Below are 15,025 nucleotides of genomic sequence, written 5' to 3'. Positions count from 1 at the left end.
GAAATTTGAATACAACCAGAGAGAGGGAGGAACAGGTGGCGGGGGGGGGCGGGGATACACATGCATAACTCGCCCGGACATTAGGAGAGTGGTGTACACGTCAATCAAAAAGTGCTTGATTTTTCAAACTTTATAAGTTGGATTTCACAGCCTAAACACCCGAGCTGCCCACTAATGGTATGTACACACTGTGCCTCAGTGCCAGTACTGCACTGGCTGCACCTTATACAGTCATATGAAAAAGTTTGGGCACCCCTATTAATGTTAACCTTTTTTCTTTATAACAATTTGGATTTTTGCAACAGCTATTTCAGTTTCATATATCTAATAACTGATTGACTGAGTAATATTTCTGGATTGAAATGAGGTTTATTGTACTAACAGAAAATGTGCAATCCGCATTTAAACAAAATTTGACCTGTGCAAAAGTATGGGCACCCTTATCAATTTCTTGATTTGAACACTCCTAACTACTTTTTACTGACTTACTAAAGCACTAAATTGGTTTTGAACTTTGAACTTCATAGGCAGGTGTATCCAATCATGAGAAAAGGTATTTAAGGTGGCCACTTGCATGTTTTTCTCCTATTTGAATCTCCCATGAAGTGTGGCATCATGGGCTCCTCAAAACAACTCTCAAATGATCTGAAAACAAAGATTATTCAACATCGTTGTTCAGGGGAAGGATACAAAAAGTTGTCTCAGAGATTTAAACTGTCAGTTCCACTGTGAGGAACATAGTAAGGAAATGGAAGAACACAGGTACAGTTCTTGTTAAGCCCAGAAGTGGCAGGCCAAGAAAAATATCAGAAAGGCAGAGAAGAATGGTGAGAACAGTCAAGGACAATCCACATACCACCTCCAAAGACCTGCAGCATCATCTTGCTGCAGATGGTGTCAATGTGCATCGGTCAACAATACAGCGCACGTTGCACAAGGAGAAGCTGTATGGGAGAGTGATGCGAAGGAAGCAGTTTCTGCAAGCATGCCACAAACAGTCGCCTAAGGTATGCAAAAGCACATTTGGACAAGCCAGTTACAGTTTGGAAGAAGGTCCTGGGGACTGATGAAACAAAGATTGAGTTGTTTGGTCATACAAAAAGGCGTTATGCATGGAGGCAAAAAAACACGGCATTCCAAGAAAAGCACTTGCTACCCACAATAAAATTTGGTGAAGGTTCCATCATGCTTTGGGGCTGTGTGGCCAATGCCGGCACCGGGAATCTTGTTAAAGTTGAGGGTCGCATGGATTCAACTCAGTATCAGCAGATTCTTGACAATAATGTGCAAGAATCAGTGACGAAGTTGAAGTTACGCAGGGGATGGATATTTCAGCAAGGCAATGATCCAAAACACCGCTCCAAATCTGCTCAGGCATTCATGCAGAGGAACAATTACAACGTTCTGGAATGGCCATCCCAGTCCCCAGACCTGAATATCATTGAACATCTGTGGGATGATTTGAAGCGTGCTGTCCATGCTCTGCGACCATCAAACTTAACTGAACTGGAATTGTTTTGTAAACAGGAATGGTCAAATATACCTTCATCCAGGATCCAGGAACTCATTAAAAGCTACAGGAAGCGACTAGAGGCTGTGATTTTTGCAAAAGGAGGAGTTACAAAATATTAATGTCACTTTTATGTTGAGGTGCCCATACTTTTGCACCAATCAAATTTGGTTTAAATGCAGATTGCACATTTTCTGTTAGTACAATAAACCTCATTTCAATCCAGAAATATTACTCAGTCCATCAGTTATTAGATATATGAAACTGAAATAGCTGTTGCAAAAACCCAAATTGTTATAAAGAAAAAGAAGGGAATTTTGTTACTTACCGTAAATTCCTTTTCTTCTAGCTCCTATTGGGAGACCCAGACGATTGGGTGTATAGCTACTGCCTCCGGAGGCCACACAAAGCATTACACTAAAAAGTGTAAGGCCCCTCCCCTTCTGGCTATACACCCCCAGTGGGATCACTGGCTCACCAGTTTTAGTGCAAAAGCAAGAAGGAGGAAAGCCAATAACTGGTTTAAACAAATTCACTCCGAGTAACATCGGAGAACTGAAAAACCGTTCAACATGAACAACATGTGTACCCGAAAAAACCCAAAAATCCCGAAGGACAACAGGGCGGGTGCTGGGTCTCCCAATAGGAGCTAGAAGAAAAGGAATTTACGGTAAGTAACAAAATTCCCTTCTTCTTCGGCGCTCCATTGGGAGACCCAGACGATTGGGACGTCCAAAAGCTGTCCCTGGGTGGGTAAAGAAATACCTTATGTTAGAGCTGCGAAGACAGCCCTCCCCTACGGGGAGGCAACTGCCGCCTGCAGGACTCTTCTACCTAGGCTGGCGTCCGCCGAAGCATAGGTATGCACCTGATAATGTTTGGTGAAGGTGTGCAGACTCGACCAGGTAGCTGCCTGGCACACCTGTTGAGCCGTAGCCTGGTGTCGTAATGCCCAGGACGCACCCACGGCTCTGGTTGAATGGGCCTTCAGCCCTGATGGAACCGGAAGCCCAGCAGAACGGTAGGCTTCAAGAATTGGTTCTTTGATCCATCGAGCCAGGGTGGCTTTGGAAGCCTGCGACCCTTTGCGCTTACCAGCGACAAGGACAAAGAGTGCATCGGAGCGGCGCAGGGACGCCGTGCGGGAAATGTAGATTCTGAGTGCTCTCACCAGATCTAACAAATGTAAATCCTTCTCATACCGATAATCTGCATGAGGACAAAAAGAAGGCAAAGAGATATCCTGATTAAGATGAAAAGAGGATACCACCTTCGGGAGAAACTCCTGAATGGGGCGCAGCACTACCTTGTCCTGGTGGAAGACCAGGAAAGGAGCCTTGAATGACAGCGCTGCTAGCTCAGACACTCTCCGAAGAGATGTGATCGCTACCAGAAAAGCCACTTTCTGTGATAGTCTAGAAAGTGAAACCTCCCTCAGAGGCTCGAAGGGCGGCTTCTGGAGGGCAACTAGTACCCTGTTCAGATCCCATGGATCTAACGGCCGCTTGTACGGGGGTACAATATGGCAAACCCCCTGCAGGAACGAGCGCACCTTAGGAAGTCGTGCTAGACGCTTCTGAAAAAGGACGGATAGCGCCGAGACTTGCCCTTTAAAGGGAGCCGAGCGACCAACCTTTTTCTAACCCAGATTGCAGGAAAGAAAGAAAGGTAGGCAATGCAAATGGCCAGGGAGACACTCCCTGAGCAGAGCACCAAGATAAGAATATCCTCCACGTTCTGTGGTAGATCTTAGCAGACGTGGGCTTCCTAGCCTGTCTCATGGTGGCAACGACCCCTTGGGATAATCCTGAAGACCCTAGGATCCAGGACTCAATGGCCACACAGTCAGGTTCAGGGCCGCAGAATTCCGATGGAAAAAAGGCCCTTGGAACAGTAAGTCTGGTCGGTCTGTTAGTGCCCACGGTTGGCCGACCGTGAGATGCCACAGATCCGGATCGGATCTGATCTTGTGTAGCACTCTGGGCAAGAGTGCCAGAGGTGGAAACACATAAGGGAGCCGGAACTGCGACCAATCTTGCACTAAGGCGTCTGCCGCCAGAGCTCTGTGATCGCGAGACCGTGCTATGAAGGTTGGGACCTTGTTGTGCCTGGACGCCATTAGGTCGACGTCCGGCCTTCCCCAGCGGCGACAGATTTCCTGAAACACGTCCGGGTGAAGGGACCATTCCCCTGCGTCCATGCCCTGGCGACTGAGGAAGTCTGCTTCCCAGTTTTCTACGCCGGGGATGTGAACTGCGGATATGGTGGAGACCTTGGCTTCCACCCACATCAGAATCCGCCGGACTTCCTTGAAGGCTTGCCGACTGCGTGTCCCTCCTTGGTGATTGATGTATGCCACCGCTGTGGAGTTGTCCGACTGAAATCGGATCTGCTTTCCTTCCAGCCACTGCTGGAAGGCTAGTAGGGCAAGATACACTGCTCTGATTTTCAGAACCTTGATCTGAAGGGTGGACTCCTGCTGAGTCCACGTCCCTTGAGCCCTGTGGTGGAGAAAAACTGCTCCCCACCCTGACAGACTCGCGTCTGTCGTGACCACCGCCCAAGACGGTGGTAGGAAGGATCTTCCCTGTGATAAAGAGGTGGGAAGAAGGCACCATTGCAGAGAGTCCTTGGCCGTCTGTGAAAGGGATACTTTCCTGTTCAGGGATGTTGACTTCCCGTCCCATTGGCGGAGAATGTCCCATTGAAGTGGACGCAGATGAAACTGCGCAAACAGAACCGCCTCCATTGCCGCCACCATCTTCCCGAGGAAGTGCATGAGGCGTCTTAAGGAGTGCGACTGACCTTGAAGGAGAGTCTGCACCCCAGTTTGTAGTGACCGCTGCTTGTCCAGCGGAAGCTTCACTATCGCTGAGAGGGTATGAAACTCCATGCCAAGATACTTAGTGATTGGGTCGGTGACAGGTTTGACCTTGAGAAGTTGATGATCCACCCGAACGTCTGGAGAGTCTCCAGCGCAACATTCAGGCTGAATTGGCATGCCTCTTGAGAGGGTGCCTTGACAAGTAGATCGTCCAAGTAAGGGATCACAGAGTGTCCCTGTGAGTGCAAGACTGCTACCACTGCCGCCATGACCTTGGAGAACACCCGTGGGGCTGTCGCCAGACCGAATGGCAGAGCTACGAACTGAAGATGGTCGTCTCCCATCTCGAAACGTAGAAAACATTGGTGCTCTGTAGCAATCGGCACGTGGAGATAAGCATCTGTGATGTCTATTGATGCTAGGAAATTTCCTTGAGACATTGAGGCAATGATGGAGCGGAGGGTTTCATCCGGAACCGCCTGGCCTCCACGTGCTTGTTGAGCAGTTTTAGGTCCAGAACGGAACGGAAAGAGCCAACCTTTTTTGGCACCACAACCAGATTGGAGGAAAACCGTGTCTTGTTCCTGAAGAGGAACAGGGATTACCACTCCTTCTGCCTGCAGAAGAGCATCGGCTCGGTGGGGAGGTGGGGACGTTCTGAAGAATCGAGTCGGAGGACGAGAACAGAACTCTGTCCTGTGCACGTGGGCACAATGTCCCTCACCCACCGGTCTGTGACCTGTGGCAGCTAAATGTCGCCAAAGGCGAGCGAGTCTGCCATCAACCGCGGATGCGGAGAGATGAGAGAGCTGAGAGTCATGAGGAGACCGCCTTGGTAGCGGTTCCTCCGGCTGCCTTCCTTGGGCGTGATTGAGCCCGGCCGGAAGCTGAGCCCCTCTGAGGATTTTCAGCCCTTTTGGACGAGGACAATTGTGACCTGCCCGAGCTTGGGAAGGACCGAAACCTCGACTGTCCTTCCAGGACAGCATTAATAGGGTAAGTCGCAATGCAGACATTGCGAGGTTACGGACGCCCCTGCGGCACGGATGTACATGTGCTGAAGACCAGCTGCGCAAGAACAGCTGAAAAGCTTAGGGTGCCCATACGGCTGTGAATGCCGGAGCAACCGACACGCCGATAGCCTCATAGACAGATTTCAACCAGAGTCCATCTGTCTGTCAATGGCATCTTTAAATGAAGTCCCATTTCCACTGCAACTATGGCTCTAGCCGCAAGCCTGGAGATTGGAGAATCCACCTTTGGACCCTGGGTCCAGCGCTTGACCACGTCAGAGGGAAAGGGATAACGTGTATCCTTAATACGTTTGGAGAAAACGCTTATCTGGTAAGCGTGGTGTTCCTGGACTGCTTCTGTGAAGTCAGCGTGGCCAGAAAAATACTCAATATACGTTTGAGCTACTGAAATGGGACTTCTCCTGCTGTGAAGCTGCCTCCTCCGCAGGGGGAGCTGAGGGAGAAAGATCCAACATTCCATTGATGGACGCTATAGGATCATTCCTTATGGCGTCACCATCCGGTGTATCCGGATTGAGAGCGGTGTCAGGATCAAAGTCCTGATGAGCTACGTCTGCTCATCATACAGAGAGCCTTCCTGGGACCCCCCCGGAGCACCGATTTTATTCCAAATGAGGGTGGCCAGGGAGCAATGATCCAGATTGCCCATGGCCTGTCCGGACTGCAAGTCTCTATCCCATTGCAACTCCGTCCCTGTCCTTTGACAGGGTTGACAGGTGGTTCCTTTGGCCACGTCTAGTAGAGACCCCGGCTGACCAAGTGCTACAGGGGAGCATTGTACACAATGGGGTTCAGTGCCGTGGAACAGTATCACATGCAGTAAAAACAGCATCGAAAGCCTGCGTTGCTTATATGCTGCTGCCGACTAGCCATCTAGGAGTATAGAGCCAAGAATGGCGACCGTACAGTGCAATGTATAGCATACAAGCATAAAGTACAAATGAACACTGCAGCACATGCAGTACAAGCAGCATAGAAAGCCTGTGCCTTGGCACCCCTGCTTTTCTGCTGCTGTAGACTAGCCATCTAGGGGAATATAGCCCAGAATAGCGACCATACAGTGCAATGTATAGCATACAAGCATAAGTACAAACGAACACTGCAACACCTGCAATACAAGCAGCATAGAAAAAACCTGTGCCTCAGCACCCTTGCTTTTCTGCTGCTGTAGTCTAGCCATTCTAGGCGAATATAGCCAAGACTAGCGACCGTACAGTGCAGTGTATAGCATACAAGCATAAATACACATGAACACCTCAGTACATGCAATACAAGCAGCATAGAAAGCCTGTGCCTTAGCACCCCTGGTTTCCTGCTGCTGATGTGTCGCCATCTAAGAGGGCATATAGCCAAAAATAGCGACCTATGCAGTGTAAGCATAAAATACAAATGGACAACTGCGGTATTTAGTGGGGTCAGCACTCCAGGTGCCGCTTACCGCCCGCCTATAAGCGGGTGTGTGGTCGCCCTAGTCCTGTGCCTGGTTGCCCAGAGTCCGTTCTCTCAGCTCGGACTGCAGGAATGGCTGCCGGCGTCCTTCTCCAGCTCGTATGAGTAGGGGCGGGCCGTGGGCGTGCCCCAAGTCAGAGCGGGAAACCGGCGTCCCACAGTGTCCAGTGAGAGGGCTGGAGCATGTAAATAAGGCTCCAGCCCTCGGCGCTGCTGATTGTACAGCGTCTCTCCCCTACCCTGATTGACAGGGTGGGGGCGGGAACGAAGCGGCGCTAGGCCGCAGAAGCCGGGGAGTAAAGTTAGAAGCGCCGCCGCCGTAAAAGCGCGGTCGGCGCAAAGTCCCCGGCGCACCACAAGTCGCAGCTGCGCCGCCGCTCCAGGAGCGGTCGGCGCAGTAGTTCCCAACATGTAACGTCACTCAGCAAAGCTGCAGTGACCTAACCCCAGCGCTACTGTCCCCGGCGCACTATAACGCTCAGCAAGCCTTGAGAGCGTCCGTGCCTGCCGGGGACACCGAGTACCTGAATGATGCAGGGCCTTGTCCCTGACTGTACTCATGCTCCGAATCCAGCAGGTTCTCTGGGTCTGTGGATGGAGCCCGGCCTCAGGGCTTGGGGGCCGGCAAGATCCCACTTCCACAGAGCCCTCAAGGGGATGTGGAAGGAAAACAGCATGTGGGCTCCAGCCTCTGTACCAGCAATAGGTACCTCAACCTTACAAGCACCACCGCGGGTGAGAAGGGAGCATGCTGGGGGCCCTATATGGGCCCTCTTTTCTTCCATCCGATATAGTCAGCAGCTACTGCTGACTAAACAGTGGAGCTATGCGTGGATGTCTGACCTCCTTCGCACAAAGCAGAAAACTGGTGAGCCAGTGATCCCACTGGGGGTGTATAGCCAGAAGGGGAGGGGCCTTACACTTTTTAGTGTAATGCTTTGTGTGGCCTCCGGAGGCAGTAGCTATACACCCAATCGTCTGGGTCTCCCAATGGAGCGCCGAAGAAAGGTTAATATTAATAGGGGTGCCCAAACTTTTTCATATGACTGTACATGAAAATCCTAATGTTTGGTTCCCTTTAAAGATCTACCACATGTAAAGAAGTAGAACGCTTACCTTTAATGGGCACGGCCAAGGCGGACATTCGTCCATAGCAAGGATTTGGAGTTGTAGCTTGCATTGTAACAAAGTCTGAAGAGATCTGAAATATATGAACTACATAAGAATAGCTCAGAAAGAGGTTCTAGTTCCAATTAACGTGACATTCACAATCAGGAGGACTCCATTAAAGTTATCTGCTTTTCATAGAATTTCCCTATGAAATGAATGAGCTTTCACTTAGCTGAAGTGTGGAAGGCTTTACCCATTTGTAATTATACCAAGTGATTGACAGCGGGGCTCCAACATTGTAATAAAATGGCACAATCATGTAATTATATTGCAGCTTGTCATAGATATCGGGACAGGCTGCAGACTGTAGAAACACAGCTTCCAAGACCAGTGTCTCAACTGACAGGAGCTGTATTGTGAGTGCACATACTGGGGCTGCAGAAGAATCAGTTTTTCTTCAGTTGACTGAGCATTAAAGAGGTTTATTTATCCAGCCTTCATCCTCCTTGCATTGTCAGCTGAGATTTATTTCTTCTCCTGTAGCTCCAGTATGCTTACATACAATAAAAGTTCCTCAGCCAGTTGAGACAAGTCTCGAGAACAGCATTACTTCAGACTGCAGCCTTTCCTGACATGGCTCGGAAGGGCTGCCATTTGAATTAAATGAGAAGGGCCCATTTTATTACATTCTTGGAGAACCCCTTACATGGCAATCAGATGAAATAGAACCTGTCACAATTCATGCTGACCAAATCACGGGCAGCATCAATCAGTGCCTGGCTGCACAAATGTAGCCATGAGGACAAAGAGGAACGGAGTCTTTAAAATTCGCTATAGTAATGAGCCCATACAAGCAAAGTGATGTAAATATTATATATTTTATTATAAAGTGCTGTTGGGTACAAAAATACATGAATAAATAAGGACCAAGGGAACGGTGCTGAAGGGGAAAGAACCCCACGTGTCCCAGAGAGGAAAGAGGAAAGTTCCTCAGCAGGGATCTTTTTAGAAGGTTACTGAGGGGTGGCTGATACCAGAGAGTGAGGCTGTAGCCCAAATAATAGGAACAAAATACAAAATGTACAAGTATTTTCCCTGATGCAAGTAGCACCACTCACCTCCTCAAATCTATGCAGATCACTGCACCACCGGGGTAGCCACGTGGGGACCAGCGTCTCAACACGTGTTTCGCGTGTAGCTTCGTCGGGAGACGGATAAAAGAGTGTGCAGGAACTGACCTTAAGTAGGCACCCAGAATACATCACAGGCATCCACCCAGAGCGCGTCACGGGAAGCCCCGAGGCCCGGAAGTCCGCCCAGGAACAGCGTCCACAGTAGGGGCCGGACGGAAGAAAACTTCCTGTGACGTCAGTATTATTGTTCCGGCCCCACTGTTAAGGACGCTGCCGTGGCGACGTCCAGGTAACAGGCACGCCCCGTGACGCGTCTCCACATCCCGCCCCCCTCTCCCTCCGCCCATCAACCCCTCATCATACGCAGAGCTACCACTCACTACCGGAGTAGATCAGGATCTCTCAATACCGCCCACAAAGAGAGAGGAAAAGACAAGAACTCACCCCATAACCCCGTAAGTGTGCCCGCCGTGATGGCATCAAAATAGCATCAAAGACAGCCGATGAATCCTCATGGATAGCGTGGCCCTCCCCCTACAGAATGGGGTCCACCGTCCACTCCAGAGGAAGATAAGTGGACAGCACATTCCAAGCAGTCGTCCATCGGCTATCCCAGATCACAAGGGAAGCCCAGATTCAGTAAGAATATGGTAAAAATATGAGGACAGAAGGGATCGGGCCAAAAATAGACCCCCAACACTATATAACATGTATCATCACCCAAAAATCATGGAAAAAGTATCAGGTTCTAAAGATTACAATGACACATATATTTATATTAGTACAGAAGATTTATCCTAAAGGAGTCCATAAGGCCAGTTGGATACATGATGGTATCAGTACACCATATCTTCATTCTCCATCATGTGAACCGGAATCCCAGATGTAAATAGTCCTCTTTATGGTTGCAGTCCATCCATTGTGGGGGTGGGCGTAGGAATGGTTCTTCCATCTCCATAGAGGCAGGAGGGTATGGGGGAATGGGGTTTTTTTGTGTTTGTGGGGGCATTTTTGGGGAAGAGGGAGAAAATGGCAGAGGGGGGGGGGGAGGGGGTCTAGATGCTTCACAAGGTGTGATACATATGGGTACCACTCACTAACAAAAAGAGAGAGAAACAAACACACTGTTAAAAAGAGAACCATAAACTCCTGTCCAAAATAAACTAAAATAAATATATAAAATAATATAAATTAAAGAGGATCGCATAGGCAGTCTCAAATGCTCGGATATAATACTGAAGGTATCCATTGTCAGCGCCTATGTGCGTGACCACACGCCCAACAGCGCCACCTGATACACCACAATGTCCCAACAAGAAGACTTAGCATAAAATTACAGGAAGGGCGCAAACGAAAGCCGCTCGTTGAGACCATGCGGGGACATGGTACCCAGGGTGAATATCCAGCGACATTCGACTTGTGCCAGTCGTTTTTTAAGGTCTCCACCCCGAATGCCCATGTGAACCTTGTCAATACCCCGAATCCTCAGACTTTTTGGGTCACAGTTGTGAGCCATCCTGAAGTGTCGGGGTATTGTTTTCAAGGTATCCGGGTCTATGGCTTCCTTAGCTGCGAGGATGTCACGCACATGTTCTCTTGTGCGTATTCTAAGCTCGCGGGAAGTCAAACCGATGTATATCAAGCCACAGCCACATGTGGCATAATAAATTACGCCAGATGTGCTGCAGGAGATGTACTCCCGGATCCGATATTCTTTCTTCCCGTCAGCTGTAGAGAAATGGGTGGCACGAATGATATTCTGACATCCCCGACAGCTACCACACGGGTAACAGCCAAGCCGTTGAGGACCACAGCCAAAAAGAGGGGGCACCGTAGCCACATAATGGCTATGCACTAAAGTGTCCCTAAGGCTTCTACCTCTCCTGGCTGTCATAAGAGGACGTGCTGGAAGATATCCCGCCAGGGAGGGCTCAGTCTGGAGAATCCCCCAATGTTTATTCAGCACCCCTCGTATTTGGTCCCATTGACGGCAGTAGGTGGAGATGAACCTGGCCACAGGTTTAGAATTTGCCACTGGAAGCTTTCTCTCCACCAATAATTGGTTTCGTTGAGAGGATCTCGCTCGCTGGTACCCTCGCTTAATAGATCTTCCACTATAGCCTCTATCGGCAAATCTCTCCCTCATGTCACATGATTCAACCTCAAACACCCGATCCGACGAGCACAGTCTGCGCAACCGCAAAAACTGGCCAGTCGGAATCGCGTTAATCGTGGACTGTGGATGTCCCGAGGATGCATGAAGAAGAGCATTCACCGAAGTAGGCTTGCGGAAGATGTTAGTGGATACCATCCCGCTGTGTTCGATTGTAATCCGGATGTCCAGAAAGTCAATGGTCCTAGGGCCAATATGATGGGTCAAATAGATGTTAAGATTGTTGGAGTTGAGTCGACGCACAAAATCCTCGAATTCAGAACCGGTTCCCCCCCAGACGACCAGCACGTCGTCTATATAGCGGAGCCAGCACTGCGCATGGGAGCTCGCCGGCACGCCATCCCCGAAAACCTCCCTCTCCCAGGGAGAGGGAGGTTTTCGGGGATGGCGTGCCGGCGAGCTCCCATGCGCAGTGCTGGCTCCGCTATATAGACGACGTGCTGGTCGTCTGGGGGGGAACCGGTTCTGAATTCGAGGATTTTGTGCGTCGACTCAACTCCAACAATCTTAACATCTATTTGACCCATCATATTGGCCCTAGGACCATTGACTTTCTGGACATCCGGATTACAATCGAACACAGCGGGATGGTATCCACTAACATCTTCCGCAAGCCTACTTCGGTGAATGCTCTTCTTCATGCATCCTCGGGACATCCACAGTCCACGATTAACGCGATTCCGACTGGCCAGTTTTTGCGGTTGCGCAGACTGTGCTCGTCGGATCGGGTGTTTGAGGTTGAATCATGTGACATGAGGGAGAGATTTGCCGATAGAGGCTATAGTGGAAGATCTATTAAGCGAGGGTACCAGCGAGCGAGATCCTCTCAACGAAACCAATTATTGGTGGAGAGAAAGCTTCCAGTGGCAAATTCTAAACCTGTGGCCAGGTTCATCTCCACCTACTGCCGTCAATGGGACCAAATACGAGGGGTGCTGAATAAACATTGGGGGATTCTCCAGACTGAGCCCTCCCTGGCGGGATATCTTCCAGCACGTCCTCTTATGACAGCCAGGAGAGGTAGAAGCCTTAGGGACACTTTAGTGCATAGCCATTATGTGGCTACGGTGCCCCCTCTTTTTGGCTGTGGTCCTCAACGGCTTGGCTGTTACCCGTGTGGTAGCTGTCGGGGATGTCAGAATATCATTCGTGCCACCCATTTCTCTACAGCTGACGGGAAGAAAGAATATCGGATCCGGGAGTACATCTCCTGCAGCACATCTGGCGTAATTTATTATGCCACATGTGGCTGTGGCTTGATATACATCGGTTTGACTTCCCGCGAGCTTAGAATACGCACAAGAGAACATGTGCGTGACATCCTCGCAGCTAAGGAAGCCATAGACCCGGATACCTTGAAAACAATACCCCGACACTTCAGGATGGCTCACAACTGTGACCCAAAAAGTCTGAGGATTCGGGGTATTGACAAGGTTCACATGGGCATTCGGGGTGGAGACCTTAAAAAACGACTGGCACAAGTCGAATGTCGCTGGATATTCACCCTGGGTACCATGTCCCCGCATGGTCTCAACGAGCGGCTTTCGTTTGCGCCCTTCCTGTAATTTTATGCTAAGTCTTCTTGTTGGGACATTGTGGTGTATCAGGTGGCGCTGTTGGGCGTGTGGTCACGCACATAGGCGCTGACAATGGATACCTTCAGTATTATATCCGAGCATTTGAGACTGCCTATGCGATCCTCTCTTTAATTTATATTATTTTATATATTTATTTTAGTTTATTTTGGACAGGAGTTTATGGTTCTCTTTTTAACAGTGTGTTTGTTTCTCTCTCTTTTTGTTAGTGAGTGGTACCCATATGTATCACACCTTGTGAAGCATCTAGACCCCCTCCCCCCCCCCCCTCTGCCATTTTCTCCCTCTTCCCCAAAAATGCCCCCACAAACACAAAAAAACCCCATTCCCCCATACCCTCCTGCCTCTATGGAGATGGAAGAACCATTCCTACGCCCACCCCCACAATGGATGGACTGCAACCATAAAGAGGACTATTTACATCTGGGATTCCGGTTCACATGATGGAGAATGAAGATATGGTGTACTGATACCATCATGTATCCAACTGGCCTTATGGACTCCTTTAGGATAAATCTTCTGTACTAATATAAATATATGTGTCATTGTAATCTTTAGAACCTGATACTTTTTCCATGATTTTTGGGTGATGATACATGTTATATAGTGTTGGGGGTCTATTTTTGGCCCGATCCCTTCTGTCCTCATATTTTTACCATATTCTTACTGAATCTGGGCTTCCCTTGTGATCTGGGATAGCCGATGGACGACTGCTTGGAATGTGCTGTCCACTTATCTTCCTCTGGAGTGGACGGTGGACCCCATTCTGTAGGGGGAGGGCCACGCTATCCATGAGGATTCATCGGCTGTCTTTGATGCTATTTTGATGCCATCACGGCGGGCACACTTACGGGGTTATGGGGTGAGTTCTTGTCTTTTCCTCTCTCTTTGTGGGCGGTATTGAGAGATCCTGATCTACTCCGGTAGTGAGTGGTAGCTCTGCGTATGATGAGGGGTTGATGGGCGGAGGGAGAGGGGGGCGGGATGTGGAGACGCGTCACGGGGCGTGCCTGTTACCTGGACGTCGCCACGGCAGCGTCCTTAACAGTGGGGCCGGAACAATAATACTGACGTCACAGGAAGTTTTCTTCCGTCCGGCCCCTACTGTGGACGCTGTTCCTGGGCGGACTTCCGGGCCTCGGGGCTTCCCGTGACGCGCTCTGGGTGGATGCCTGTGATGTATTCTGGGTGCCTACTTAAGGTCAGTTCCTGCACACTCTTTTATCCGTCTCCCGACGAAGCTACACGCGAAACACGTGTTGAGACGCTGGTCCCCACGTGGCTACCCCGGTGGTGCAGTGATCTGCATAGATTTGAGGAGGTGAGTGGTGCTACTTGCATCAGGGAAAATACTTGTACATTTTGTATTTTGTTCCTATTATTTGGGCTACAGCCTCACTCTCTGGTATCAGCCACCCCTCAGTAACCTTCTAAAAAGATCCCTGCTGAGGAACTTTCCTCTTTCCTCTCTGGGACACGTGGGGTTCTTTCCCCTTCAGCACCGTTCCCTTGGTCCTTATTTATTCATGTATTTTTGTACCCAACAGCACTTTATAATAAAATATATAATATTTACATCACTTTGCTTGTATGGGCTCATTACTATAGCGAATTTTAAAGACTCCGTTCCTCTTTGTCCTCATGATAATATGAGTTGTTGCTAATGACTGTTATGGTGATTTTCCATACGCCTGCATGTCTCAAACAAATGTAGCCATGTAGGGTTTTTTTTTTCCCCCAAAATAATTTGAAAAGCCAACCAGAAACTATAGGATGAGATGAGACTAGCTTCATGTGGCCACCGGACAGCTTCACCCCACCGCACCACAGCTCACTGACAGGTGTGTGTACATACGGTAGGAAGAGACTGATCAGATGAAGCGGTGCAGGGAAAGAGCCGGACAGATGTTGAACCAATTTTCCAGAAACGCTGCAACATTTCAGAATAAAACAAATTATATAGAATAAAATGTAACTTTCAATAGTCTAATGTAAAGGTGCAAGTGCCAAGGTGCTCTAAGAATAAATGTATGGATTGGCACAAATCACTTGTGAGTTAGCTTTGTGTTCGATCTAAGTAGTTACAATATAATTAAGCTCCAGTGAAATGTTGTTGTGACCCAAAAAAAATTGGCGTTGGGGGAATATTTTTTATTTCTATGCCATGTACTGATCAGATTAAAATCGATTTTAATGA

The 15,025-nt window shown here is 49.1% G+C and overlaps 1 protein-coding gene across 2 annotated transcripts in view; it reads right to left on the bottom strand.

Annotated features, from left to right (window-relative positions):
- Positions 1 to 15,025, bottom strand: part of TROAP (trophinin associated protein) — a 225,436-nt gene that overhangs the window by 123,005 nt on the left and 87,406 nt on the right. For both annotated transcript variants that reach the window (XM_075334410.1, XM_075334411.1), the window contains exon 10: positions 7,934 to 8,018. In XM_075334410.1, coding sequence (XP_075190525.1) covers positions 7,934 to 8,018 — 85 coding nt within the window. The remainder of the gene's footprint in view (positions 1 to 7,933; positions 8,019 to 15,025) is intronic.

The sequence above is a fragment of the Anomaloglossus baeobatrachus genome, chromosome 2 (genome assembly GCF_048569485.1).
Source record: "Anomaloglossus baeobatrachus isolate aAnoBae1 chromosome 2, aAnoBae1.hap1, whole genome shotgun sequence".
NCBI classification, from domain to species: domain Eukaryota; kingdom Metazoa; phylum Chordata; class Amphibia; order Anura; family Aromobatidae; genus Anomaloglossus; species Anomaloglossus baeobatrachus.
This window is presented reverse-complemented; position numbering and strand designations above follow the sequence as displayed.